Source organism: Myotis lucifugus, unplaced genomic scaffold (genome assembly GCF_000147115.1).
Source record: "Myotis lucifugus unplaced genomic scaffold, Myoluc2.0 scaffold_1, whole genome shotgun sequence".
In the NCBI taxonomy this organism is placed as follows: Eukaryota; Metazoa; Chordata; class Mammalia; order Chiroptera; family Vespertilionidae; genus Myotis; species Myotis lucifugus.
Genome location: NW_005871049.1, coordinates 26928540 through 26954445, shown reverse-complemented (window position 1 = coordinate 26954445; position 25906 = coordinate 26928540). Strand labels below are relative to the sequence as shown.

General features: G+C 41.6%; 1 protein-coding gene across 7 annotated transcripts in view; it reads left to right on the top strand.

Moving 5' to 3' along the window:
- The first annotated feature begins 9911 nt into the window (after window positions 1–9911).
- The window catches only part of RAPGEF2 (Rap guanine nucleotide exchange factor 2), a 164551-nt gene continuing 148556 nt past the window's right edge, over window positions 9912–25906 (top strand). For all 7 annotated transcript variants that reach the window (XM_023755330.1, XM_023755336.1, XM_023755342.1 and 4 more), the window contains exons 1-2: window positions 9912–9982; window positions 15373–15429. In XM_023755330.1, the coding sequence (XP_023611098.1) occupies window positions 9945–9982; window positions 15373–15429 (95 nt within the window). In that variant the 5' untranslated portion in view covers window positions 9912–9944. The remainder of the gene's footprint in view (window positions 9983–15372; window positions 15430–25906) is intronic.

The window sequence follows — 25906 nt, the reverse complement described above, 5'->3', positions numbered from 1 at the left end:
CCCCTTCCTTCTTCCTGTGCGGCTCCTCCAGTTCTAGGATGTGGTCGCTGAGATGCAAACCCATCTGCCCTGTGTAACCCTGGCTCTGAAGCAGCAAGCATTTTTAAGTGATGGACACGTATTTTGGGAAACGTGGTGTTGGGATGCCTCTTCCCACGGTTCTTCTCATCTCCCCTTGTGGTTGTGATGGCCCCTCTACAGCAGCCGCCTTCCCAGGGTGGTCATCTCACAGGGCGCTCTGCCTCCGTGTGATTTCTGGAGAATCTTGGTGATTAGTGATGCTGAGGGCTTTGGGGTGGGTGGTGGCAGTGATGTCAGAGGATTGTTGTTATGAAGGGCAAAGGTCTAGTGATTTCTGAGTGTCATGGACCCCGGCACATAGATCTAATGTAACCATGCACTGATTTAAGCTGTCACGCATGCCTGGTGCATCCTGTACAGTCAGGAGAGGCAAAACAGGTACAGTAAGTAAGTAAGTAAGTAAGTAAGTAAAGACATTTGATTTTAGCTTCAAAGGAGAGTTCAAACCATGATTGAAAGGTGGGATGCTTCAGAAACTGACCTGCGAGTCTTTTTAATGGAGACTTGATGGTAATTGTACACGTAGCCCCCTAATTCTTCTCTACAATCCAAGAAGGCACTTCTTTTTCTGTAACTGCCCCACCTCCCCCAAGTATGTATCTGTTTGGATGGTTCAACTTCCCCTCTTATGGACAGATTGGAAAGAGAGAAATTTTGAACAGCGCCTAAAATTTCTTTAGCATTTAGTTCATCTCTGACTAACAGCCTTGGAAGGCTTTAATTACACGTGTAGAATGTTTTCATTTGGTTCTTCCTCTAGAGAAATAGAAACGTTTGAGAATAAGCAACACCATTGGTGGTTGACTTCTTGGTAAAACATTCAGGATGGGAAAAACAGATGTCATATTATTTTTGTCTTTTGTCCTAGAAAAATGGCAGCCATGAAGTGTTCTATATTTAAAACTTGCCTCTATTCAGAATCGCTTCCTTTTTACTGAGGCAGTCAAGAGCTGGTGTCCTCAGTGACCTGCTCCGCGTTGCTTTTGTTATGTTAGGACTGTCTAAACTCCTCCCCTGGAGGAGTTCTGACATTTGTACAGTGAATGGCTCAAAATAAGAACTGTTAATTGAGCCCTGGATTAGGTCGGTGTTTGAAACTTGAGGCATCCTGAGGGTGATTTGTGTAGACTGCAGGGCCCCTTGTTGTAGAGACTGAGGACAGTGGAGTGTCTGGCAGCCCCGTCTGCCCACCTGGACTCTGCAAGATTTCCACGGGGCTCAGCCAGAGCCAGACTGGCCATGGGGAATGTGTTGAATACCAAGCCAAAGGGGAAGGGAATATGACTTGGTTGATTTTTTTTTTTAAATTGAAATGAAAGATAGTTCAAGAATCACTTGATTAGATCAATGTGTGTGTGTTCTTAGTCAAATGTGTAAAGGTTAGGTTAAAATGTAGCCATGCACCGCCTGCTAACTTAATGATAGAGAGGAAAAACAAGGCTAGCGTTAAATTTCCTGCACATCTTTTCCTAGTGAGTTAATCCTTGCGTGTGAAATTAAAATTCGACGACAGAGTTTCCAATCGGAGAGATTACGATAAGTTCGTTGTTTTAAAATGAAGACATTTTGATAAGTTTGTTCTCGCTTCCTCGGAGATGCGGGTTCTAGGAGGCTGTTGGGGGGCCCGGGGATCAGGCATTGTTCTGAAGGGGAAACACTTATGCTGACTCTTCCAAAACAGGAATCAGGGGCTGATTTAGACACTTGATATTTTTCTTATTTGTGCACAGGGTGAGTTTTTAGTTACAACTGACGTGTTGATTTTTCTGGGAAACCGTAATCTTCACCAATGAAAGTATCTGCTTAGATAATTGTTTTCCCCGGGACATGACCGGGCACACAGGGTGTAAGGTGTACCCTAAGTTGCTAAACATAGCGTGGCTCACTCAGGAATCCTAAGAACGGCCCTGTGCCATCTTCATTTAACACTTGCGTTTTCTTCAGTAAGAGCTAAACTCTTTGCGAAAGAGGATTACATGCGACACTTCATCTGTCTTTGAGAATTTATGAAGTCCTTTCTACCTTCTTGAACCCATGTCCCCTGAAACGTGACTGCTCTCAGGGTGCCCCAACACCAACTTGAAGTGGAGGAGGCATGGGCCCAAAGTGTGCTGTTTAAGGCAGATGTCTTTTGACCTAGAAAGGACAAAGTTACTTTGTCATTTTCATGGTTAATTTAAGAGGTAATTACTTCATAATTGCTTTTGTCTCAAGTTTAGGGACTGTCCCAAATCCCCCACCCCCTTTTTTATATCCTCACCCAAGGATTAAAAAAAAAATCCATTGTTGTGTTTTGTTGTTTTTTTTAGAGAGTAGTAGAAGGGAGGAAGGAAGGGAAAGAGAGGGGGAAAAAAAACATCCGATGTGAGAGAGACACATTGATTGATTGCCTCGTGCACAGGGCCCTGATCCGGGCCAGGGAACGAACCTGCAACACAGGTACGTGCCCTTGACCGGGAATTGAACCCGTGATCCAGGGGTGCGTGGTCTTTTGCTCTAACCACTGGGAACACCGGTCAGGGCAAAACTCCCTTTTAAAAAAAGATATAAAGAATGCCTTTTCTAGTGGAAAACTTGAGGAAATTTTAGGCAAACAGAATAGCCGGAATCTGTACCTTTCAGTTCTGGAATACCCGATCCACATGCCTTGCTGAGATGCAGTGGGTAAGAACCTGAGGCTGAAGACTGTGTCCAGGCTCTGTCATAGGTGCCAGCTAATGGGATCACCAGGCGTTCCTGGATTTATCATGCGACTTTGAATATCACAACTCTGGGGCTTGTTTTTCTTTGGGTGTAAATTAGTAAACTCAGGAGCAGCCTTCATAGGATTTAGGATCGGAATTATACATTTGAGAATTTTACTGAAAATCATATACTCCTCCACGGGTTCTTTTCTTATGTTTTCCTGACATATGCAATGAACCCCTTGGGGACTGGGATGGCACAGAACACCCCAGCAGTGTAGTGATTTGACATTTTGGTTTTAAATGCTCTGGAGCTTTACAAAGACATGTGGGGTGTGGAGGCTGGTTTAAACAAGGATGGTAGAAATTAAACAATTTTAATGGGGGAGCTGATGGACTTGTCTGCTCTCTCCTGCCCCCCTTTATTAGGGGCAGGAGGAGAAAGGACTCATCATATTCCCTGAGATGATCTTAAGGAATACTTTTTAAAGACCCAAATATCTTAAGTATTTATAATGGAAATATGTATCTATGAGACCCAATGACTTGAGTTTGCTAGTACCAGGAAAGGACTGTTGGCCTGGTCTGCCACCTTGTGGCCATTTACAGAATTGTCTTACCCTATACAGGCATGAGTTTCTTCTCACAGCTCTGAACACCAAGATTGAAAACACATTCCTTCCTTCCTTCCTTCCTTCCTTCCTTCCTTCCTTCCTTCCTTCCTTCCTTCCTCCCTCCCTCCCTCCCTCCCTCCCTCCCTCCCTCCCTCCCTCCCTCCCGTGATTCACAGGAGTTTTCACTCTAAGTTTGTGCATACCACCAGCCCTGCAGGAATGTTGCCCTTCTCTTTCTGTGCATCCAGTGCATTCCCTGTGGAGCTTCGGAAGCAGGTGTTTTTGCTGGCGGTGGCAAATGGCACCAGGTGTCACACCGTAGGGTCAGACTGGATCTTGGTGCAGCAACCTCGGTGCTCGAGTTCTGGCTAGGAAAGAATCAGAGCCAAGACTCAAACTATAAGAGAAAGCTTATTTAGAAAGTCCCAGAGGTAGAAGAAGTGAGCAGTAGAAGCAATGGGCTGAGGAAACAAGTTACCGAGGCAAAGGAAGAGCCCTTGGAGCTTAGGAGAGAGGAAGGTAATGGTCATGACCCTGGGGGGTAGGAAGAGGGAGAGGGGAAAGGCTTGGGTAGGGCTGTGCTCCTGGGATCCTACAGGCTTTTAGGGTGGTGGTTTTAAGGGAGGGTCTTAATAGGATATTCATCAGCTTTCCAGGTGTGTCCTTTCATGGTCACGGTCTCCACTGATTGGTCACTGCCAGGGTCATTAGTCAACTTGGTCCTGAGGTCGGCCTGGTGTCTCTTGTCTGGTTTTGCTGCTTTTCTGGTCCTGGAGCTGAAACACAACTGAGGCCTCGATGTTTTTGATGCAGGTCAGAACCTCATGGTCCTGGGGGCTTGATGCTTAAGGGCTATTCTCCAGCCCTCTTTCCGTTCCCCCAAGATTGTCTACCACATGACGAGCACCATGCCAGGGGGAAGGAAAGGTCGGGGAGGGTCCGAGTGATAAGAAAGGTCAGAGGATCTAAACCACATGACCAGCGAGCCAGTAGGGGAGGAAAGGTCACCCTGGGGGCGAAGTCCTTGTTTTCCCAATTTTTCCCCTTGCGAGTCATCTGGGGCTTTCCGCCCTGCTGACCTTCGTACCTGGCTCAGCGTCCTTGCTCTGCTCTTGTCTGCCTGACTGCCTACCACAGGTGGATGTGATGTTCTTGAAACAATGCTGACAGTGTGCTCTGGAGGCAATAGGCACCCACTGCCCACCAAACCCGATAGGATCGCTAAAGCAGACAATCTAGGGCAGTGATAGTGAACCTTTTGAGCTCGGCGTGTCAGCATTTTGAAAAACCCTAACTTAACTCTGGAGCCGTGTCACATATAGAAATTTTTTGATATTTGCAACCATAGTAAAACAAAGACTTATATTTTTATATTTATTTTATATATTTAAATGCCATTTAATAAAGAAAAATCAACCAAAAAAATGAGTTCGCATGTCACCTCTGACACGCGTGTCATAGGTTCGCCATCACTGATCTAGGGGCTCGTTATATGTTTTATATAAATAATTCATTTAACTTCTTTGGGTAGAGATAGTCACATCTGAAAAGGGTGGATTAATTTATAAAGATTCTGATGAATATACATTTCAGGAATGTTTTAAGTCTTGGTATTACTCTGTGCTTGTATTAATATCTCAGATAGTAGTAAGATCAACTAGCATTTTTCGAGGGTCTGTATATGCCATGTGTTGTTATGAAACGGTATATCATTTTAGCCACACAGCTTAGCTGAGTACATTATGCACCATGATTGGCAAGTACAGTCTCTGTAACGCAACCAGGATCACACCTCTCCGCAGGGATGGGGATGAGGATGTAAGCTGTGCTCCGTTTGACACCAGAGCGCATAGTCTTCCCATTATCCTTCTTAGGATAGTTGTTTTAGATGTTTTAGTGTAGAAAAATGTGGATCTCCCAAATAAAACTTAACCTCCACGGATACAAGGATACAACGTAACTTGCAGACTCCTGCCCCCTCCCCCGATTGGCTGCAGACAGGAGTTTGAGTCTTGGCTTAGGTTTTTCCCTCCTTTTACATAATGTTCAAGACATAACTCTCTTGGTTGCCTGCTAGTGATATTTGGTCAAGGGGGATACATGAGTGTATTTTTTTGCCTTTGCAAGGGAGCATAAGTTGGCATCAGTACCGTTCCTGGTCCCGAGACTGCTGTTACTGAAGAAAAATCTTTCTCCTCATGTTTAAGGCCAAAGGCACTTACCACTGAAGTCTCCTTCCGCCTGCTAATTGTACCACAGTCCTGGCCTGACTCTCTTTGATGATTGAAATACAATCTTTTTAAACGAATGAATCTTTTTTTTTTAATGTATCTTGTAACGGGAACACTGTACCTTTTGTCCACTTAACTTCTGATTATAGTTTAAGCACAGCGCTTCATTTCTGAAACAGACTCATTTCAAAGGAAAAGCAAGGTATATTTTTCTCCGAGTACAATGCATTGTTTGCCGAGGCCGCACAGAGAGGGTGGGGTGTGCCGGCTCCAGTTGTGGGGAAGGAGGTGGGGGACACTTGGCTCCTCTCTGCTCTCCAACCAGCAGAATACGCTGTGCTGTGGTGAGCGAATCCCCGATGCTGGTGAACAAGTGAAATTAAAAGCTCGTTGTAAGTGAATTACAAGTTTGGTCTGAGGCCTGCTACCTTCTGAATGAGTCTCTGAGGAGACATTAGACGTGGGAGGAAGAGCTCACCATGCAGAGAACATTCCCTCCGACTTGTATATGCGTGCGGAGTTCACAGACCTGGGCAGGAGGCTTAATGAGGCTGTGAGCAATCACGCCCCTAACCAACAGAGAGGGTGCTTTCGGATTTTCATACATGGTTTACATGTGGGGCCAAAAAAAGTCTTTTTTTTTTTTCATGGAAAACTGCATTTCTTTTGGCCTGCCAATATCTTTGTCTACTGGGCTCCATTGTTTTTGATAACTTTAATCTGCTTTCAAGTAGCATCTGTTTTTGAAAAAAAAGGATGTCCTTCCTAGGCGAGAAGGAAAGGCTTATTGTTCTAAAAAAAACACGACTTCCTGAGGAGAGGAACGTGTTCCTGTTTGTCCCGTGGGCTAGAGGCTTATTTGGGGAAACATAGCTCACGTTTTTTAAGGGTTATTTAAAATTGTGATAGTCACGTGAGCTCCATTTGTCCTGGGAGGTGCGGGTGGGGAGGCTGGAGAGTTCTCAGTTTGTATTGCATGGTTTCCTGACGGAAGTGGAAGTTGGGACACGTGAGGTGATTTAGCTCTGCAGTGGGCTTCTCTTTCTCTGCAGCCAAGATAGGGGCAACATAACGTCACTCTGTGTGTGAATGTCTCTTGTTGGTGTAGAGGAAAAAAATAGGATCCAAGAATATAACTTCCCGAAGGCCATGCATTTCTCTGTTCGGCTAAAGAGAGAAAACTCTTCTTCTGTTTTACCTAGTTTTCATCGAAGGTTACCAATTTCAGGTGGCTCTGAAGAGCAAGACTTCCTCCGCGCCTCACGCTTTGGCCTGTGTGTTTCCTGGCTGGGGAAAGGCAATTCTGCACCAGCGTGTGGATTACTTTAATAAAGGCAAACCGTTAGGGGGGAATGAGGGTTGAGGCATCTGTGTGAAAGGAGGGGTGGTGGTAGTTCCCCGCTTTGCAGGGCTCTCATGCCCTCAAATCTCTCCACATACACGGCTGATCTTGGTTGTGCTGCCTTCGATCTCATACCACTTAGAGATTTGTTTGTGAAACCTGAAATGTGGTCGGGTCCGAGCTCTTTGTCTTGTAAAACCAAAGAATGGATTCATGGACAAAAATGGTGGGAAGAAAACAAAATTTATTGGGGGGAAAAACAAAGCTTAGGGGGGGATATACGGCCCCAAATGGGTTACCGCTTAAGCTCTTTGTCTAGGGAATATTCATATACTCTGGTAGCTTCTGATTGGTTCCTTCAAGGAATTCTGGCAATATCCAATTATATTGAAGTTCAGGTTCCCGCCTATGGGAGGACCTGATTGAGGACTGCCCCTTTAGGTCCAACGTAACATCACTGTTCCCACCTAGCGGGGTCAAGTGTCAAGTCCTGCTCCCCCCCCCCCGCCCCCCACACACACCCCAGCCAGGTTCCTGCCCAGTTAGTTCTAGGTCTTTTGTTTGCCTCCATGTTTGACTTCTCTTCCTCCTGCCTCCACATGGTCCCTGTCCCTGACTGCCTACCTAGCCCTCTGTTTCTGTCTCTTCATTTGGACTATGGAAATGCAAACACTGGTGGGTAGTTCCTCTATGGAAGATTCAAGGGCCCCCACTGACCACTCACATTCACATTTGTGTTCAGATTGTTGTCTTGTAATTGTTAGATCAGGGCACGATGCCCCAGAATGAGGCTTGTGGTGACGGGAGGCTGCTGGGCACCCCGTGAGAGGGTAGGAAAACTGATCAGAAGGTTCAAAAGGCTGTATTTGCCTATTTCAAGAAGTTGCCCAATTCACCTTGGCCCTGGGAAAGGAGAAGCAAGCTTGTCTTCCTTTTTGCCTTCCATTGCTCTTTACCTTCCTTCTCATCCCTAATCCTTGTAAACCTAGTGTTTGGCTACTGGGCTGTTTAGTAGGACGAAAAACGTAGCCACAGATTCCTCCTTCCTGTAGTTTGCATTTCATTTGTTTGTCTCTAGTCAGATTTCTTTCGTTCCTCCGAGTCTGAGAGCAGAGATTTCCTGAAGCCTTTTCCATAGCGTCTCTGCTTTTCCTACTTACCCCAAATCTGTGGTGGTCACGTTCATGTTGCACAGTGACACGTGACATTTATGTGCTTGTTCTCTGCCATCTAGACACCAATCGCTCACCATCCCTTCTGTTAGTTACAGTTAAGAGATCTCAAGTTTAGATAGAATCTATCTGTCAAGTCATCTCATTCGAGCCAGATAATATTGCCTTCCATGCAACAGATTCCTGTAGAATAACGACTGCTCCCTTGGTTTATAAGCTCTTTGTGGCATAGGCCATTTAAAACAAGTTTCTCTAGTGTAAACTTTGGATATAATTGTTCAATTCATGTAACAAGTTTATGTCTAGTTAAACATCTAAAATCCTCACATGAAACAGTGGCCAGGAATTCCCTAGTTGTATATTGCTTGAGTGGCCATACTTAAACCCATCCACCCCTACTCACCAAACAACATGATTATGATGTGACTGTTTTAATGTATACAGCTATATACATATAGATGGAAAAGCTACTTTTTAAAGTTGGCCATGCAGTAATGGGATGATGCAGTGTCTTTCCTTCACAGTCTCAGTTTTATAATATAGGCTTCTTGACCTTATGTCAGTTATTTATAGGTGGCAAGACACCATTATTCTCCACATTCTTATTAACTAAGAAACAATCTTATTGCATTTGCAAGTTATAGTTATACATATTGTTTTAAGATAAAGGTATAATGGTGGTAGTTACTTTTCACAGATAACCTATCTAATAAAGAGGGACTATGCTAATTGACCCTCACGCCATTGCAAAGATGGCGGCACCCACAGCCAATAAGGAGGGTATATGCTAATTGACTGCCATGCCCTCAAAGATGGCAGCGCCCACAGCCACAAGATGGCATCACCCAGTCCCCTCAGCCCTGCCAGGGTGGCAGGCACGCGGTTGCTCTGCATGCCTGCCTCTGGAGACCCCCAGTCCCCTCAGCCCCCAGCTGCCCAGGGCCGGCCCAAGGCGCAGGCAAGCCTCGGATGTCAGCTGCCCAGCCGCCCACGGCCGCCCGAGGCGCAGGTAACCAGGGCCGGCCGAGGCTTGTGCTGCTGGCAGTAACAGCAGCAGTGGTGTGATGGGGGTGTCGCCTTCCCCTCATCGCCGGGTCGCCTCCCGCCCCTGAGGGCTCCCGGACTGTGAGAGGGGGCAGGCTGAGGGACCCCCCCCCCTCCAGTGCATGAATTTTCATGCACCGGACCTCTAGTAATCTATATAATTACACAAATTATACATTCAAACTAAGTTCACTCATATAATACTGACACATTAACAGTTGTGACTTAACTTATATAGAAGGGTAACTCCCATACAACTATGAAACTCCATAATGTTGAGAAATAACAGACTAATGCCCTGGCCCATGTGGTTCAGTGGTTAGAGTGCTGGCCCGAGTACTGAAGGGTCTTGGGTCCTAGTCTCGGTCAAGGGATGCACCTTGGTTGCAGGCTCTATCTCTGTCCCTTGTTGGGGGCGTGCAGGAGGCAACTAATCGATGTGTCTCACATTGATGTTTCTATCTCTCTGTCCCTCTCCCTTCCTCTCTGAAATCAATTAAAACACACACACACACACACACAAGCTTTTGTATATATCCCAAAGGCAGTTGTAATGGATGGCATTTGTACAGCTTTTCTTTTAATAATGCTTGTTTTTAATTTCTGAGAAAACTTGTATTTTCTTTTTTTTAAACCTGTCTTTAATTTGGTCTATAAGTATAGTGACTTAGTTTGGAAGCCTTTTTTCCTGGCAAGTCTAATGATTTCTATCCTCTTTTTTTTTTTTTTTTTTTTTCAAACAGGATTTGGAAATAGTGTATTCCTATTTACATGGTATGGAAGCCTTATCAAACCTGAGGGAACACCAACTTAGGTAAGTTATTTTAACATTAATTACAATAGGATGCTAGAATTTTATGTGATTGTTTGTTATAGTTAAGAAGTAGAAGTAAAGATAACTTACTTATGAAAACCCTGCCTCTTTGAGCCCCTGTACTTGGCTTTATACATTTCATAAATTGAATTCAGTGTTATGCGTAGAATAATTTTTTTACATTTGTGCCATAGTGATACCCTTTCTCCCTCTACCCCTCTTCCTGCAACCCCTCACCTGAAGTAATAGACACTACTTGGTGAATATACCAAAAGGAGTTTGTTGGCATGAATTTACAGGGAGGAGGAGCCTTTAAGATGTTTATTTGCATGGCAAATAAAAACCTACATCTTAGTGCTCAGAAACATAAGAAACGAGAATGTTTTTAACTATTCAGAGAATGGTTAGGTTTGTTATTTTAGTATGTTTTAGGTCTTTGTACTATATTTATTGCATTAAATTGACATACCCCTTTCTGGGAAACATAGTTTATACCATAGTTATTTTTATGTGGCCCACTCATAAATATTTTATCACTTCTATTGCACAGCTATTACCTTATCGATGGTTACCTGGATTCATATTAAAAGATTAAAACATCTTATATAATTCAGTGAGTTCCTTTTCTTTCCCCTTAATCAGAACAGAAAATAAAGGACCTTGGGAAGATGGATTACACACATCTAGGACAGAGTGGGAAGGTTTTGTTTCCTCTAGCTGGTTGTGAAACCAGCAGTTTTTAATTATGAAAGGAGTACTTTTTCTATATAGTTCCCCTTTAATCTTTAAACACTAATTAATTTGTGAGCATGTAAATTTCATATTTAGTTGTTAATTGAAAAATGTGTCAAGAGGATTGACTACTTCTAAAATTAAAATTTTAATGAAAATCATTTAAATTAAAGTAGATTGCAGGTTAAGTGTTTAAAAATTCAGTCAAGTTTTATTAGAAAGGGCAAAACCACCGGGAATTTAGAAGATGGCTCAAATTAAAGCAAGAATAATTTTTAAAGTGTGTAACTTTCATTACATATTTTTTGATACCAACTATTCTAAGAAATAAAGTTAGCACCAATTGTCAATTTAATCAAAGGCAGTTAATCTTCATATGCAGATGAATGAATTAATATGGAAATATAAATATTTGTTCTCATGTGTATAAAAGCACACACGGATAACTAGATGTAATGATTATACTGTGTGTACAGTATATGTAGTTATGGAATTATTTAGATACTAGGAATTCTATGCAATAGAAAAAGAAAAATGTTAATACTTACGGGAATGTTCAAAATTACGAAAGTAACAGTGAAGTTCCATCTACTTATTAACCAGCTTTAGAACTATCAATTTCCTGCTGTTTCAAAGGTAAATTTTGATTAGAAATAACTGATGAACTCAAGGGTATTGTTTAGTCTTCTTATACCTTAGAAAGTCTGTTTTGGAGACTATACAGTTTTGTTTGTTGGCATGAATTTACAGGGAGGAGGAGCCTTTAAGATGTTGATCTTATTTTGCTTATGTTAAAAAGTCATTTGTTTCTCTTATTTGTGGAAAACATCAGCGGAAACTATCTTAAGTCCGTTTTTAGAGCAAGAGCAGAATACCCAAATGAAAAATTAAGAAATGAGGTTCACATAAACTCAGTAATTTGGATAAACTGCTTTATAATAATAACCATTTCTGGGAAAAATACATTGTATTTAGATAAGTTCCTTTGAGTTTTTTAAATAAAAGTTTTACCCCTAGGATTAAATAGAGAACAGTTAAGACTTCTACATAATACAGTTTTCCAATTTTAGGAGGGGAAAAGCAGCTCTTTATCAAGATTTCCAGTTTGTTTATTCAGTAACAGGCAGTAGAACAATGTTAGACTTCAGCTGGGGGACACGACACAGGCTTTTATTGGAAAGCCTCAGCTTTGTGCACTATTGTGGCCCATTCTCATGTCAGCAATAGATTCGGAGCAGTTGATTGACTGTGTTTCTATACGATCACACACTATGCAATGCGAAGGTTTTCAGATATTCACTTAAAAATTATATATTTTTCAACACAACATTATTTTTTAAATATTTACTCTCTTAACCCATGTGGATTAGAAGCAACATGTTGGCCAAAGGGGAAGAGGATACTATAGTTAGGAGTGGAGACCAAAATTTCTAAAAAGCAGAGTAAGTGTCTGGGGCCAGTCAGTGTTGGGAACAAGAGCCTGCTGAACTATATGCAGATACTCTCCAGCATACTATATGGGAACTTTAGGATAATCACAAAACAACTAAACTAGGGTTAGTATATTCTTTAGGAATTTAGTAATTAGGAATTTAGTAAAGATCAACATGCTTTTGATAAATCATTCCCTAACAATGTTTAAAGATAAAACAACTTTTGGTACTTCTTTCATTTAGTAGAACATTGTCATATAGAAGGTTTTATCTTTTTTTTTTTTTTATGGCACCAGTTAAATTATTTATCCAGTCAACAGTTACTCATTGTGTGCCTACTGTGTGTTAGACACTGATGTAGGCCATGGGGATACAGCATGTAGTAGGCCAAACTGCTGCTTTTGTAGAGCTTACGTTCCTGGTGGGGCAGACAAGATGTAGGGAATGGATCAATGTTGCTTTATTCAGATGTGCTGGGCCTGGTAAGAATGGGTGCTGTGTAATCACAAAGGAGGTGGTAACATTTGAGCCGGGCAGATGGGCAAAGGTCTCTGCAGTGTAGATGGGTCTCAGATGCTCTGCCGTGGGAACAGGTTTCAGGTACGAGAAGACAGATGTGATGGCAAAGTAAGATAGACTAAGTGATTATAGTACAGTCGTAAGTATAGGCCCTTGTATTCAAGATTTAGCAGTTTGTATTTTGTCCTAAAAGTGGTGGAAATTAAGAGCAGAGGTATGAGGAGATCTGACTTAACATCTGCAAAGATCTGTCTGGAAGTTATGTGGAGAATGGACAATAGGTTGCAAAAGTAGAAGCAAAAAAAATCTTCAATTGTAGTCCTGGGAATAGATACTAGTGGGATAATTGTGGCCCATCCTAGGTTTTCACAGGGGAGATGGTGAACTTGGTCAGTGTGGGAGGGTATATTTTGGAAACACATGCTGGCAGAGAGATGGGATGTGAAGAAAATAGAGGAGTCAAGGATGAGGGCTTCAGGTTTTGGGACTAAACAATTGGGTACTGATTCTGAGAAAGCAGATACTAAGGGAAGAACATCTGTTTTGGACATTTTGAACATGAAATGGTCATGACACAGCTGAGTGCCTACCATGGTGAGAGATTAGGTCTGGGGCATTGCTGTGAAAGTTATCAGTTTATAGATTAAATTTGAAATCACAGACTGGATGAGATTACGTGGTGCAGAGGAGAGGAGGGCTGAAGGGCCCTTCTAAAGGTGATAGATAACCTTTAGAAGTCGGGTAGAGGGATGGAGTGTGGGGCACATCCAAAGGAGACAGAAAAAGTGACTAATGAATTATAAGAAAAACCTGGAGACTGAGGACAGGAAGCCTGGAGAAGATACTGAGAAGATACTGCTGTAAGGAAAAAGGAGTCATCGGTGCTACCGAGAAGTGGAATGAAGATAAGGACAGAAAGGATTTCGATAGCACAGAGGACGCTGATAATGTTTTAGAGCCTTTTCTTTGGAGTTTCAGGAACCAAAAGGTGGGGTAGTGGGAAGAGGGTGAGAAAAGGGAGATAGTGTATAGACAACTGTAAAAGGAGAATTTCTGTCCCGGGGAAAGCAAAATGTGGCTAATAGCCGGAGTGGGATGCGGGGGTAAAGGACGGTGTCCCCCTCCCATACACAGTAGATGATGCTAAAATGTGTTTCTGTGTGAAAGGAGGTGATTCAGGAGAGAGGGAGAAATAGATGGTGATGGAGGAGAAGGAGGTAAGCTTTCAGGAAGGCAGGGTCTTACGTAGGAGAAGGGATGAGATCCAGTGAAGAGGTTGGAGCAAGGGCCCTTCTTTCATTCCAACAGGAAACCAGGCAGAGCCTGTTACTTGATTTAGGACCAGCTATTTTTAGACCCATCGCTGGTGACTGTCATCCTTCCCTATGAAGAGTTCATGTAGTTGTGTCCATGAAAGAAAACTGTATGTTCAATGGTGTGTGTTCAAGACTCGATGCTGCCTCCTGGAGTTGTGCCATTCAGTTTGAATGTTTGGAGTACGGGATTGAGAGGATAAGAAGGATCTCTAAAATAGGGTGGTGGTAGCAGAAAGAACAAGGAAAAACAGTACCCAGGAGAGCTGTTTTCAAGGTGAAAATCAAGAGCATGTAGTGTTTATTGGATTTAGCAAACGGAGGAAGGAAGATGGGTGAGGGTGGAGCCCAGTGTTGCATGGACTGGAGACTCGTAGCCTCATTGACCAGAGGAGGTGTTGTTGAAATAGTCACTTTTGTAGACAACTTTTCTATATACTAGATCAGTGATGGCGAACCTTTTGAGCTCGGCGTGTCAGCATTTTGAAAAACCCTAACTTAACTCTGGTGCCGTGTCACATATAGAAATTTTTTGATATTTGCAACCATAGTAAAACAAAGACTTATATTTTTGATATTTATTTTATATATTTAAATGCCATTTAACAAAGAAAAATCAACCAAAAAAATGAGTTTGCGTGTCACCTCTGACACGCGTGTCATAGGTTCGCCATCACTGTACTAGATCCTCCACAAGAAGACATGACAACATCACTCTATTCTCCTTTGCGTTTCTCTATTTTTGGGAACTTTTACTTGGGCTTAATATAATAGGATGCTTTTTGAAGATGCTGCTCTTGAGCTTCTTTTGAACATTTAAACATTTATTCATGTTTTCCATAATTTACATAATTTTTTTCCTCAGGGATGAATCAGCTGAAACAACAGTTCTTCAGAAGTTGTAAAGCCTCCATTTAGTCATTAGTCATAAAAATACTGAGTTAATAAAAGCCTACTTTTGTCTGAAATGCCATACTGTTAAAGTAACATTAATGTTGAGCTGTGAATGATGTCACCACTTTTAAAATTACTAGGTTTTCCTTTCTAAGGTTCCTTCTCATTTTCGGTTTACTTTGGAGAACATGAATCTGTTTAAATGTCATTTGCAAAGTATAAAAAAACACATCCAAGTTTGTTCCCTATAAAATAAATGTGACAAAGTTGACATTTAACAAAATGGTTTTTTTTCCCTAGCATCTGTTTACCAGATTTTATTTTATTTTATTTTGTTAAGCTCGGCAACCAAACGTATTCATCTTGAGGCTAGTAAGTGCCTGTAACAAGCTATAAGTAATCTTACCTTTCTGGGCTACATGGCTCATTTGTGCTTTTAAACTATTGGTGTGTTTTTTTCATGACAGATGTTGAGCTCATGTCTTTCTTTCTTTTGCAGGTTAATGTGTGAAACTGTGAGATATGAAAGACACGAAGCAAATGAAGTTTTATACTAGTAGGTGTTTCCTTTCCCTTTGTATAATGTATAACTCAGTAACTAAAGACTTTCCTTAAAGAATCAAAGAAGTAGTAGTACCAGCTTGTTGTGTCAACATTACCTTATTTTTGCATTAACTTATTTTTCATAGTTTAGAAATGTGAAATATTTCAGCTATTTCTGACAAAGCAAATGTTTATAGTTCTTTGCTGATAACTTCACATCTGTAGCTGTACCTCTCACGTGTGATTCAGAAATATTCTTTCACATTATGCAGTATTTTGACATTTTTATTATTATGAAATAAGAAGTAGTGTAGTCTTTTTAACAGAACAAAATATATATTCCCACAACTACACCAGATGAGATGTAAAGGTAGCATAAATATCATATTTTCGCTTATAATCTTTCAGAAACAGAAAAATAACTTGCCCACATCTCTTTAGGCAGAGTTTCTTCTTTAAATCATATTGATCTTTTTCAAGATGTGTAACATATTTTTTGAAAATAATCACAACTCATTTTTCAAAGAATGTGATAAACATACAGTGGGTAAATATTATGTTAGCGTATGTAAACTGTGACTTACCAGACATCTTATTTTGTTAATACTGTTTGCCATGACTGGTGGTGGTTCTGTTGACTTTCCTTCCTGTTTTCCAAAGCAGTTATTAAATAATTACTTTCCATGCCTATTTTAGGAGTATTTATTGAAGTAAATAAAACACAGCTTCTGCCATTAAGGAAGCCATAATCTCTTGAGGGAAGTAGCAGCAGAATAAAAGGGAATCAACAACAACAAAAACTGACCAAGAAGACTGAGGATATAGGGATGTACGAAGGGCTGAGGAAGTGCAGGGGAAGGCTTGGGGGAATGGGGAGCGTCTCAGAGAGGCGGCCCTTTGAACTGGCCTTGAAAGTGTGGCCACTGCTCTAGCGAGACTTTCTTGGCAGAAGAAGCAGTCTATACAGTGACACAGAGAAGAGAAGGGCCTGGCTGGGTGTTTTGAACATTGTGGCCGGGTTGGTATGACTGGCACTCCGTGTGGGTCAGGATCTGAGTCCAGAGAAGAGGCAGGCTAGTCATACTTGCTTGTGGATGTGGAATTAATAAAAGAGGGGGGGGGGTCTTGATTCTTTTGGCAACTGAAAATGAATATTTTCCCCCTTCTTACAACATTTTATTGTGGAAAATTACAGATGTTCCCAATATTGGAGACAATGGCATGACAGACCCCCATGTACTCAGCATCCAACGTTGTCAATTGATAGCCAATTATGTTTCATCTTTTACTCCCTCGGCCCATAACTGGATTATTTTGAAGTAAATCCAGACATAGCAATTCATTCATGCTTATTTTGATATGTATCTTTATAAAGACTTAAAAAAAACTTGACCACAATATTATTATCAAGCTTAAAAAAATAATTCTTTATATCATGAAAATATTCAAATGTCTTTGTCGCAGAAATTTTTTTCAATGGTTTATTTATTTGAATAAGAGCTGAATAAGGTCCATCCATTGGGATATCTTTTTAAAGTCTCTTTATTTTATTTTTTTAAATTTATCTTTATTAAAGTCTCTTTTAATCTGTAGCTTGGTGGCCAGTTTTCCAGCAGCAAAATGACGTGGCCAAACACCTTCCAACTCCACTCATCCCCTCAAGGATACAATCTTATCTGTGCCTGTTTGAAAACGGGAAGGGTGGATTAGGTTGAGTGATGGGCAGGGCAGTCAGTAAGGAGACAGTTACGTAACCTGAGGTCACAAGTGCTTGCACTGACTCAAAGACTGAAGGAATGGGGATATCAGGGGTGGATTAAAAAAAAAAGATACAGGTGGATACGATCTAGGATGATTCACAGGTTCTAACTTACGACACTTAACCAGCTAGGGGATTTTTAGCAGGAAATTGTAAACATCCTTCTAGGGCTTAAAAGAACATACACCAAATATATAAGAATAGTAAAGAGTCCTAACTGGTTTGGCTCTGTGGATAGAGTGTCGGCCTGCGGACTGAAAGGTCCCGGGTTTGATTCAGGTCAAGGGCATGTACCTTGGTTGCGGGCATATCCCCAGTGGGGGGTGTGCAGGAGGCAGCTGATCGATGTTTCTCTCTCATTGATGTTTCTGACTCTCTATCCTTCTCCCTTCCTCTCTGTAAAAAATCAGTAAAATATATTTTAAAAAAAAAAGAATAGTAAATAACCAAGACATAATTAATGAGAGGACTAACACCAAGGGCAAATGCTTTTTAACACTGAAGAAATTAAGCTGTAAATAACTTAGAAATATTTGCTTCCTTTAGGAGCAAGTAAAAGCTATCAGTGGAATGGGGTGTACAGATGTCAGGGTTGGAAATCTCTGATGAGTATTACTGACATTTATTGAAACAATCTAGTGAAAGTAAACGTCAGCTTTCTGTTATTTTGTCCTTCCCTCTGAAACATGGTTTGGTAGTATTGATGATGACATAATAACAAACATTTTACCAGCACTCCCTATGCCCCCCGTATTCTAATAAGTGCTTTAGGTGCGAGAAGTTGCCCACTCCTTATAGCTGTCTTGTGAGGTGGATATCATCACCCCAATTTTACACACGAAGGGGCTGAGGCTTTGAGAAGATGAGCAACTTGCCCAAAATCTCACTGCTCCAAGTCGGACTTGGATTTGAGCCCAGACACAGTGATTCTGCAGCCTTAGCGGTTACCCCTCTCAACAGCATTTTCTAGCCTTTTCCATGTCACCATAAAAATGGCACCAGAAAACATGATGGGTAGATCTTGAGAACATCATGCTAAGTGAAATAAGTCAGACAGAAAATGTTAACCATATGATTTCACTCACATGTGGGATATAAAACTGAAAGCAACAAATGAACAAACAAGAAAAACAAACAAAAACTCATAGACACAGACAGCAGTATGGTGGTTCAGAGGGAAGGGGGATGGGGGTTAGTAAAAGGTAAAGGGGGTCAAATATGGTGACAGAAGATTATTTGACTTTGGGTGGTGGGCACACAGTGCAGGATACAGATCATGTATCATAGACATCTACACTGGAAACCTATGTCCTCTTATTAAACAGTGTCACCCCAATAAGTTTAATAAAAAAAAATAGGAAAAGAAAAAAAATGCCAATTCTTGTATACCTGTTGAGATAAGCACGTCATCTTTCCCTACTGCTGGCCTCCCCAGTGGGGGAGGGGCAACTGAAACCCAGTAACAGCTCTGCCTTCATTATCCGGACTCCCTGGCAGTTTTTATTTATTACTCATTTAACTTGAAGGTAGATTCCTGTGTCTTTAAATATACCTAGGTGAGTTTTTCTTTAAAGTCAGTTTAGACAGTGAATATGAGCTATGCTGATGATGCAAAGCCATGTTTTAGATAATCCTGAATTGAAGGCACCTAGGCAAGAGTGTGAGGAGAGAGTTGATTGTAGCAATTGCCCATTTTTGACTAGTTAGAATTAAGTGACATGTTAGTAAGCGATGAAAAGTTTGTGGGTGTTCAGTTGGTCATGACTTCATAAGACCCAAAATCCAGAGACTAATTGTAGATTGACTTAATCAGATTCCCAGTATTTGACCAATCTTGTGATGAAAGGTAATTGTAACATTTTCTTCTGTGATCCTTGAACCAACACGTTTCTGCCCTTACCGATTTGTGTAGGTGCAGTTTTGAAAATTAAAGAACCCTTGTATTTGTGGTGTATATAACTCTGTGATAACTAATACCACCCCTCTTTTTGGGACCTGTTGTTATTACCTCACAGGGAAATGACTTGTCTGTTCTTGTTCTCCTTGAGCTTAAAGAACATTGTGAATATCAAAGAGGTCAGACTTTGGTTTTATGACCAAGAGATGATGACTCATTTTCCTTATTATTGTGCTGGCGACTTCTAAGTCTATGGTTTTAATAATTTCACCAGGTAAATATGATACCCTTTTGATCTACCTCTGTGCCTCATTTTTCTCATCTATAAAATGGAAACAATAATAATAGTACCTACTTTTAGTGTTGATGTGAGGATAAGATGCAATACTTTGCATAAAGTATTTAGAACAGTACATACATAGAACATGCACAGAACATTAGCTGCCAGCATCATTGTCATCGCCATCCTTCTGATAATTTACATGTTGGTCTCTCAGGTTTTTTGACTGCTTTCAACTTTTGTTAGGAAGGAATTATGGTAATGATGCTCTGACTCCCAGAGTGTTACTGTTTTAACAAAAATCAGCAGGATGACAAAAATGCCACTTTAAATTGGTTCCGATAAAATTGGATTTCTAAAAATTTAGAATCACCCATTTAGAATCTGGTTGTATTTGTTTGAACTAGAAAGTTACATACATTTAGTGGAACCTTATACAGTGGACAAGAATATCAAGTAATTTCTCTCTTCCTTCACTTGTTATCTCCTATATGCTAGCTGTTTTGCAGGCTTGGGAATACTGTGGTGGATAATATGAATTCCTAACCTGAGGGACTTTAAGACATCTTTATTTAATAATTTAATCTGAAATGAACCCCCCACCCCTTTTTTTTTGGTCAGTCCTCACCGGAGGATATTTTTCCATTGATTTTTAGAGAGAGTGGAAGGGAGGGGGAGAGAGAGAGTAACATCAGTGGGAGAGAGACACATTGATTGGTTGCCTCCCGCACATGCCCCAACTGGGGCTGGGGTGGAGCCTGCAACCGAGGAATGTGCCCTTGACCCTTCAGTCCATGGGCTGACGTTCTTATCACTGAGCAGCCTGTTAGGGCCAGTTTTTTCTTCAGTGGCCACCCATCTTCACTGTTTCAGTTTAATATATAGTTACATTTAAAGTGCTAACCCTTCCCTCCCTCCCCCCCGGCTGGTGTGGCACAGTGGTTGAGCATCAACCCATGAACCAAGAGTTCTTTGATTCTATTGACGGTCAGGCACATGCCTGGGTTATCGGCTTGATCCCCAGTAGGGGACGTGCAGGATGTTTTTATCTCTCTGTCTCCCTCTCCCTTCCTTTTATCTCCCTATCTTCCTCACTCTCTAAAAAAATCAATAAAAACATTTATATATATAATAAAGTGCTAAAACCTTTGGTTCAGAAATTCAACCATTAAAAAATGTTAAGTGTACACACACATACCCACACTGCAAATATGAGTAACTCTGTACCTAAACGCCCATTTTCCACATAGGTGTCTGCCTGAATGCTTTGGTTTTCTAGAGTTTTCATGCAATTTGTTCAGTACTTTATCTCTGTTTATTGCAGGAGAGGAAATTATTCCTGCATTAGCAAGAAAAAGCTGCATTGAGGCCTACTGAGTCTTAAAGCATTTTCATTTAAATCTAAATGTGCAGTTTAGGACCTCAAGCCTCAGCTGCGCGCTCATTGCTCTAGCAGTCTTTTCCCTGTTGGCTTGGTTTCCTGGTTTCACAGCAGCTTTTCCCAAATCACTTCTCTGCAGATCCACCAACCCAATGCTGCGGGCTTCATGCTCTCCCACTTGTCCTCCCGCCAGCTCTGTCCCAGCTTTGCTTTCTGCTCACAGTCCTGTTCATCTGCAGCTGCATTTGCTCCTCGCCTCTCGTCCCTCTGGCAGGAAGATGTCCTTTTCCTGCGTGGGGGTAGTTATTCCTGTTCTCACCTGTGCTGTCAACCTCTCCTCCTGGTTTTAAGTGATTACAAACACATTTACTACCCAGGTTGCTTAGTTATAATAATTTCTTAAGAAACAAAAATACTTCAAATGTCCTTTTCTTCCTTCTCCAGCAAGATGTAACCACTATGTTTTTATTTATGTATTTTAAATACTTTTTTTTATTGATTTCAGAGAGGAAGGGAGAGGGAGAGAGAGATAGAAACATCAATGAGAGAGAATCATTGATTGGGTGCCTCCTGCACATCCCTCAATGGAACCGCAACCCCGGGCATGTGCCCTGACTGGGAATCGAACTGTGACCTCCTGGTTCATAGATCGATGCTCAACCACTGAGGCACGCTGGGCGGGCTTGCCTATGTTTTTATAATTTTACTTTACTTGTACGTGTATATAAAGAAAATGGTGAAACCATTATGTGCCGTTGGTCATACAAAAATAAATAATAACATTTTGTCTTTGAGCTTATCGCCTCGAGCCCCAGCAAAGGAGGGGAAACCATACAAATAATTATTAAACTTTTTGTTAAGTCTGGTAATAGAAACTGTGTATTTGAGAAAAGGATTAAAATCATTAGTATCTGAAGAGCCATCTGCAAAGTGGAAGTTCTTTTTTTAAACGATGGAACACTTTGTTCATAGGAAATCCTACTCAGTTCGGCGTAGTCTCTCTTATGGTGGGAAAAGGGCTGGGCAGCGTGAAGTCTCGAGGGGCATTGAAACTCCCGATCTGAAGTGCTGGGCTCCTGAAAGGACAGAGGGTAATTTGTTGTGAATGAGTAAAGTTATTTTCACTTCGGTTTTTGGCATAATCATATATTGGAGAGTACACGTCGAAGCCCGCCTGAAGAGTATGACAACAGTATAGGTGAGCTAAAGCGAGGGCTTCAATGAGAGAGGCTTTGAGGGGCACCGACCGGATGTGATAGTAGGTTGTGGAGAGAGGGAGAAACTCAGGAGGACGTTCTGTTTCCTGGTCCTATCCTTTGGTTGGATGAGGTCGCTGGGACAGTGTATACAAGGAAAGAAACAGCTGTTTTTCTAGTTGGGGTCACTGTGGCTGACCCTCTGGGAATCCTTGCTAGTTGTCTCCACTGAGTTCTTGGAAATTGTGATAGTCTTCATTTCATTTCCCTTTCTGGCTTTTCTTTTTAGCTCAAGATATGGGGCCAATAGCCCTAGGGTGATATGAATTCTGTCTCCGTTTCTCCCTGATGCCAGCAGCTTTCTTTGCTTTGAATATGGGATAGCATCCTGGGTAGTAGAATGCAACCATTCTTTCTAAAATATCTCCCCCAAATCAGTGTTGCTGTTACATGTAGTCTCAGTTGTACCTAACCCCCTCTGTGACCTATGTGTCACCCCCTCTCTGTGAATGGTCTTCCTAACCATTGTGTCTGGACACTTCACTGGTGCTCTTATCACCCATTCTTATTGATCATGTGATTGTCGACTTTGTGCTTCTCTGTTTTATTGGTCTTGTTATTGTTGCCCCTGTCAAGCATCGTACAGGTGCTTCTTCACTGCTGGGTCGCCCTGGCTAGTGCTAATGCCATATTGCACGTGCTCTGCCAAAGGAGGAGGATTCCCATCCTGTACTTCCAACACCCTCCTCTTGCCATACTTTGTTGGGATAAACTCAGAAAAGCACTAACTTCCGGTCCCAAATTGTTTGGATTGTACATGGGTACTATTCTTTCTGTTTCTATTTGTTTTCCTACCCCCGACTCCCATACACTTAATTAGATGGGATTGGTTCTCAACCTTCCTAATGCCGCGACCCTTTAACATAGTTCCTCATGTTGTGGTGACCCCCAACCATAAAATTGTTTTTGTTGCTACTTCATAACTGTAGTTTTTCTACTGTTATGAATCATAATGTAAATATCTGATATGCAGGATGTATTTTCAGGGGTCGCGACCCACAGGTTGAGAACCGCTGATTGTGGCTTGTAGGAAGCCCATTATGCTAGCTCCATATCTTCCGCCCACAGCCATCTCCCCCACTCCCTACACTATACATATCCTTTTTGCTTTTGCTTTCATTAGCATTTATTTTATGCCAAATTTACTCCCGGGTCATATGATTTTGTTTCCTCAGTTTCTTCTGGGATATCTTTTTCTTCTGTGCAACCTCCTCTTCTGGTTTAGGAACCATCTGCTTCTTTTCAGTAGGATCATCTCCATGTGGCAGGGGGAGCTCCTGCAGGGGTTGATCCTCTCATGAGCTCTGTAAGTTCTACACAGCATCTTGGGGAGCTTTGCTCACCTGGATGTGCTCAGTGACCAGAGACTCTACATCTAAACCCTTCAGCTCTGCATTACTCTCTGTGTTTTTAGGCATGTGCAGCAAAAATTCAGCACTTTTTTTGGGCCACCAATCTTGAGTCCAGCCCCACTGTTTTTGGCCTGGGCACACCTACCAACTCCACCATTGTAACAACGAATGGCACGCAGTGCTTCCCGAAGTGACGTCCTTCAGGTTCTTGGTGGCTTTTCAGATATTCATACCCTTGATGGCCTGGGCAGTTTCATGAGTGTTCTCAAAATGAACACAGCCCTAGCTGGTTTGGCTCAGTGGATAGAGGGTCCGCCTGCAGACGGAAGGGTTCCGGGTTTAATTCCTGTCAAGGGCACATGCCTGGGTTGCAGGCTAGATCCAGTAGGGGGCGTGCAGGAGGCAGCTGATCAATGATTCTCATCATTGATGTTTCTCTTTCTCCCTTTCCCTTCCTCTGAAATGAATAAAAAATATATTTTAAAAAATGAACACAAAGATCTGAACTCTTGTTTTGCATGATTTTGTGTGTTTTTTCAGGGTCAGATGAATAGCAAACAATTTTCAGAGGTCACCTGAGGCCATGTACAGGAAGAGCATGCCACTCCCATTTTGTTAGTCTTTTCTTAGCCCCGTGGCCTTCAATGCCATATCCTCTTTGTCTGATGGGGCTTCCCTTAAGTTTTCTCATTGTAGTAACAGCTGAAGGAAGTGGCTTTTTCAGGTTACTTTTTTGTCCTCTAATAAGTGCCTTTGCTGATTTAATCAGTTTTCTTTTGATTTATTGGCTTATAATTCTTCCAGCCACTTTGTCAACTTGATCACGTGTATTAGCTTCCTGCTTCATAGATAGGGAATGTGGAGCGGTGCACACAGCTCTGTCATGGGGAGACCACACCACCTTGTGGACTTGTAGGATATTACCATGGACGTTTTTTAAGCCTAGCTTCGTTTCTCCAGTTACTGGTATATTGAAACTTACATCTTTGACTTGCAGAACTCTTAACACTGTGTCTGAGTTGGTGTCTATTCAATTATTCATTCATTCATTCATTAAGAAAAAGCTAAATGCCAAGTATATATGTCAGGGGTACTGATGAGCTAGAGAAGTTTAAAAGCTAATGGGGGAAGACTCCTGAAATATATCATTAGGAGACTCTGGCAACTGCTTAATATGAGAATGTACAAAGTGCGCTGGGACCCACGAGGAAAGTGACTCACTTTACTTGGACGATACTGAAACACTTCTCAGGGGAAGTGTTAGTTAACCCGAAATTCAAAGGATGAGTAATAAGTTTATTAGACAAAGGGTACTATTTAGAAGCTGGAACAGCGGGTTTATTCAAAGGCCCTGAGGCATAGGCAGGAAAAAGGTATAGAACGGTGTGAAGTTTGCGGCACAGGATATGTTGGGGTTTGGAGCAGAAAGTAAAGTTGTAGGTTGGCCCTTTCAGGGAATGTTGTATGAGAGGAAAAGAGATGAAGAGAACTGGTATTTTTTATGTACTTGTGGATGCAATGTATCCATATATATTGTTTCATTAAATCCAAGTATTGAAGAACAAACATATTGATATCCCCTTTTTAGAGTTGAATAGCATCTCAGAATTTAGCTTCACCAGGATTCATGACTAGTATGAGAGGATACATGTTCCAAAACCTTCACTCTTTGCATGGCAACATATTTCTTACCTTATATGCTAAGCAAGGGGTTTGGACTGTCTCCTATTAAGGACCCTTAGGTTATAGGAGAAGCATGTCATGATCGGACTTACCTGAGTAAACGCTAACTGAGAAAGTGTACAGTTTCTATGAGGTGTAGCACACATGTCCTATCCAAAAGGATGTTCAGTATTATAAAACAGAATAGAATTAGATGGGATAAGTATTTTGGAGTTTGGAAAACAGCGATTGAGATTTTATTAAATGAATAGGGCTTGAGCCATTAGCATAAGGTAGCGATTTTCAATCTTTTTCATCTCATGGCACACATAAACTAATTACTAAAATTCTGCGGCACACCAAAAAATATGTCATAGTTTTTGCTGTTCCAACAAAAAAATAGGTATAATTTTGATTATTCACACCAAATGGTTATTGTTGTGTTGGCTGTTGCCATTTAAAAAAAATTTTTTTTAATAATACATTTTTAGTAATTTCAGAGAAGAAGAGAAAGGGAGGGAGAGAAAGATAGAAACATCAGTAATGGGAGAGAATCATTGATTGGCTGTCTCCTGCATGCCCCCTGCTGAGGATTGAGCCCAAAACCTGGGCATGTGCTCTGACCGGGAATCAAACCATGATCTCCTGGTTCGTAAGTCAATGCTCAACCACTGAGGCACGCTAGCTGGGCTCATTCTTTTAAAATTTGACAATCTAGCCCTAGCCTGTTTGTCTCAGTGGATAGAGCGTCTGCCTGCAGACTGAAGGGTTTCGGGTTCGATTCCGGTCAAGGGCACATGCGTGGGTTGCAGGCTCGATCCCCAGTAGGGGATGTGCAGGAGGCAGCCGATCAATAATAGTTTCATCATGGATTTTTCTATCTCTCTCTCCCTCTCCTCCTCT